Source organism: Coffea arabica, chromosome 11e, assembly GCF_036785885.1.
Source record: "Coffea arabica cultivar ET-39 chromosome 11e, Coffea Arabica ET-39 HiFi, whole genome shotgun sequence".
NCBI classification, from domain to species: Eukaryota; Viridiplantae; Streptophyta; class Magnoliopsida; order Gentianales; family Rubiaceae; genus Coffea; species Coffea arabica.
In genome coordinates, this window is record NC_092331.1 from 28,570,590 (window position 1) to 28,574,424 (window position 3,835).

Here is a 3,835-nt window from a genome sequence, read left to right on the forward strand (position 1 = left end):
ACATGGCCAAATAAAGGCGTAATGTAGACAAGTAAGCACCGTATTGTACTATAACAATTTAATCACAGTTCAATTCAAGGATACGGGATGGCTTCCAAAAGCCAAATCCACTTGAGTTTGATCATCCGAGAATCCGTTGACTCTCCGTCAACGTTTGCATTTAAGAATACAATGTTCGTAGAACACCACTTTCCCCAATTCCCGTCCACCAGTCAACCTCCTTACCGGGCCCGAACACCACAAACAGTAAGTAGGTAATACTCGAGGATACCAGTTTTCAATTTTCAGTAAACAGTTCTAAGGGTTTATCGGTTTTCTCGACCAAGCCCTTGCTGGCTCGATACAACCGACTCACCTATGAGGTTAGGTACCTAAACAGTAGCTGTAGTTGACGTGGTATCACCCAAACAACTCATACACAGTCATATATAGAGAAATCACATCTCATAACAGCAGTATACAGAGCCTCAGTTGAATCGAGGGAGGCCGAGTGCGATAAAGTACACGTTCGCCTCAATTTTTATCTAAACAATGTTTGGCTCAAACAGTCGCAAATCAAGTATTCAGATATTTCACATAGACAGTTAACAAGTAGTGGAATACTCACCTGTCAAGCAATACAGTGATCAAACATCAAGTCCTTTGGTTACGATCACCTCTGTTTCCCAATTCTAGGGTAACGAGTGAAATCGTTAACAATCTAGGTTCATTTCCAACCCAAATGTGCGTTCATTAGGTGACTAAGTGAGTAGTTAAATCTACTCAATTCACCACGCAAGTTAGGCCCAAAATGCAGTAAAAGGTCATAAGAAAACAAGTTTGACAAGTGCAAGAAAGTTGGGCAAAAGAAAATTTTCATTCAAGTTCAAAGTCTTCTTCGCGGGTAAAACAGTCGTGCCCGCGCAGTCACGGGAAAATGGCCACGTCTTACTGTAGGAAGGTCGGAATCAGGTGCCGTTAGTGGCGTTGGAAACTAAACTAATAGAGCTTTCCAATGGTACCAAATACACACTCTACTTCGTCTCCTATTAGTACCAGTGATTTGGGGAAATTGGCTGATTTTCCAGTTCTGATCAGCTCTAAAACCCTAGCAAAGCTACACTAGTTCTTGTTCCTAACATCACTTGTTTTGGTTCAAATTCATCCAAACCAATTTCTTAGGGTTCATATACAGGGGAGCAAGTTATCTAGTACCATTGGAGCTCAAAATGCAATACACATAAATGATTAAAAGAGTCAAAGCAGTCTAGCCACAAAAAGAAACCAAAACAATCCATTTCTTACCAAAAAACAACCACTTGTCTTGTTTAATTTCCATTTAAACTCCCACCAAGCCTTAAACCAATGTTTATTCAAGTTTCTTAGCCTTAAATAAGGTACAAATGAACCACAAAATCAAGGAGAAACCTCTCCTACAAAACCGGTCAACCAAGAGTAAACAAAACAGTCCACTAATTCACTTATCTCACCAACCTTCATCCTTTCATTGTAGTTTACTTAAACATCATACCAAGTGTTATCATTAACTCAAAAAGGGTTTGTTAATACTTCAAGAAAAACCATGAACAAAGCTAAAACATTTCATCAAACACATGGTATGCCAACCAACCAACCCTATTACCACTTGTTTAGTTCAAGAAGTTTCACCACAAATATCATCCAAACAACTTCTAGTTTGCCATCAAAACTTAAAACATATGATATAACACCATAAAACTAAGATTTAAAGATCATTTACCTTTCTTAAGTGAGGCTTGAATCACCAAAGCAAACCACCAAAACTAAAGCTCCAAGCTTGCAACACACACTAGGGTTGAAGGTTGTTCACTCCACTAACTCAATCTCTTTCTCTTTTGGTTTTTGCTCAAGATCAAACTAGGGATTTAAAACAAGAAGATGGAGCTTTATTCCTTCCCTTGGAAGCTTCAAGAGGTTCGGCCATAAGGAGGATAAAATGGAGCAAATTTGGTTTAAATTTCCTCTAATCCTTTGGTCAAACAAGATGTGTGATTAGGGTTTGGCCACCTGGCCCAATCTTGGCCCTTTCTTCCCTTAATCTTTTGACTAATGATGTTTCTACCCTCCAAATATGCCAATGCCTATTTAACACCCCTGAACTATCATATAAAGTCCCAACCACTAATAAAAAGACATTTGGTGAAAGTGTACGTGTTGAAATAAAATAAAACCAAGTCAAGGAAATGTTTTAATTCAAGTAAAAGATAATGAAATGCAATGCAAGGGAAATGTTATAATGCATGTAGAATGCAATGTAAGGACATGTTATAAGTGATTTAAATCTTAGGGCAAGGCATATAATTTAGGAGAATTATGTTTTAAAGTGAGGGTTCTCACACTCTCTCTCCCTTAAAGAATTTCGTTCTCGAAATTCTCACCTTGATCACTGAATAGCTCAGGATACTTTGTACGAATGTCCTCTTCCACTTCCTAAGTAGCTTCCTCTACCTCATGATTTCTCCACAAAACCTTTACCAAGGGTATTTGTTTAGTCCTTAATTCCTTTACTTTTCGATCTAAGATCTGTACCGGCCTTTCTTCGTAAGTCAGCGATTCATCAATGTCAATTTCTTCTGGGTTCAGTACATGAGTGGGGTCTGGATGATACTTCTTCAACATAGAAACGTGAAACACGTCATAGATCCTGGATGGACTTGCTGGTAATTCCAACCGGTAAGCCATATTCCTTACTCGTTGAAGAATTTCTAAAGGTCCTATATATCTCAGTTGAAGCTTCTTTCCTTTTCCCGCCGTGAGACTTCGAAGTGGTGTGACCTTTAGAAATACCTTGTCTCCAACTTCAAACTCCAAATCCTTTCGTCGATTATCGGCGTAGCTCTTCTGTCGACTTTGCGCTGTCTGAAGCCTCTGATGTATCACTTTCACCTTCTCATACGCATCCTCGATCCATGGTACTGCAGTTGGGTCTAAAACCTTTCTTTCTTCTATTTCATCCCAGTATATTGGTGATCGGCACTTTCTTCCATAAAGAGCTTCATACGGTGCCATTTGTATGGAGGAATGATAACTATTATTGTACGCAAATTCGACTAACACCATATACTATCCCCAGCTTCCACCAAAATCCAAGATACAAGTCCTTAGCATGTTCTCAAGTGTCTGAAAGGTTCTTTCTGATTGTCCATCAATTTGGGGATGATAAGTAGCACTAAAGTTCGACTTGGTCCCTAAACCTCCTTGTAACTGTTGCCAGAAATGAGACATGAACCGTGGATCTCTATCAGAAACAATGCTTACTGGAATACCATGCAATCTCACTATTTCATCCATGTATAGTTGGGCCAATTTCTCCAAGGAGTATCTCATATTTATAGGCAAGAAATGAGCAGACTTGGTTAACCTGTCTATTATTACCCAAACGGCGTCGTGACCTTTCTGGGTACGGGGTAACCCTGATACGAAATCCATGGTAATATGTTCCTATTTTCAGTCAGGGATTTCAAGAGGTTGTAGAAGACTTGAGGGTTTTTTATGTTCAGCTTTCACTTACTGGCACATTAAACACTTTTGGACAAACTGAACAATTTTTTTTTTCATTTTATCCCACCAATACAGTCTCCTCAAATCCTGATACATTTTATTGCTTCCGGGATATACTGTATATTTAGATCGATGTGCCTCCTCCAAAATCTCTCTTTTTATCACTTTATCTTGCGGTACCACTATCCGATCACGAAATTTCAAGATACCCCCGGAACTCACATTAAAGTCTGAGATTTCCCCTTTTTGCATTTTTTCTACCCATTTTTGCACCATCTAGTCATTTTTTTGAGCTTCTTTAATTCGGTCCAACAGA

At 39.0% G+C, this 3,835-nt stretch overlaps 1 protein-coding gene across 1 annotated transcript; it reads right to left on the minus strand.

The window, feature by feature from the left end:
- Positions 1 to 2,448: 2,448 nt before the first annotated feature.
- Positions 2,449 to 3,027, minus strand: LOC113718188 (uncharacterized). The gene has a single exon (XM_072072021.1). It carries the CDS (start codon positions 3,025 to 3,027, stop codon positions 2,449 to 2,451), a length of 579 nt encoding a protein of 192 aa, XP_071928122.1.
- Positions 3,028 to 3,835: the final 808 nt, after the last annotated feature.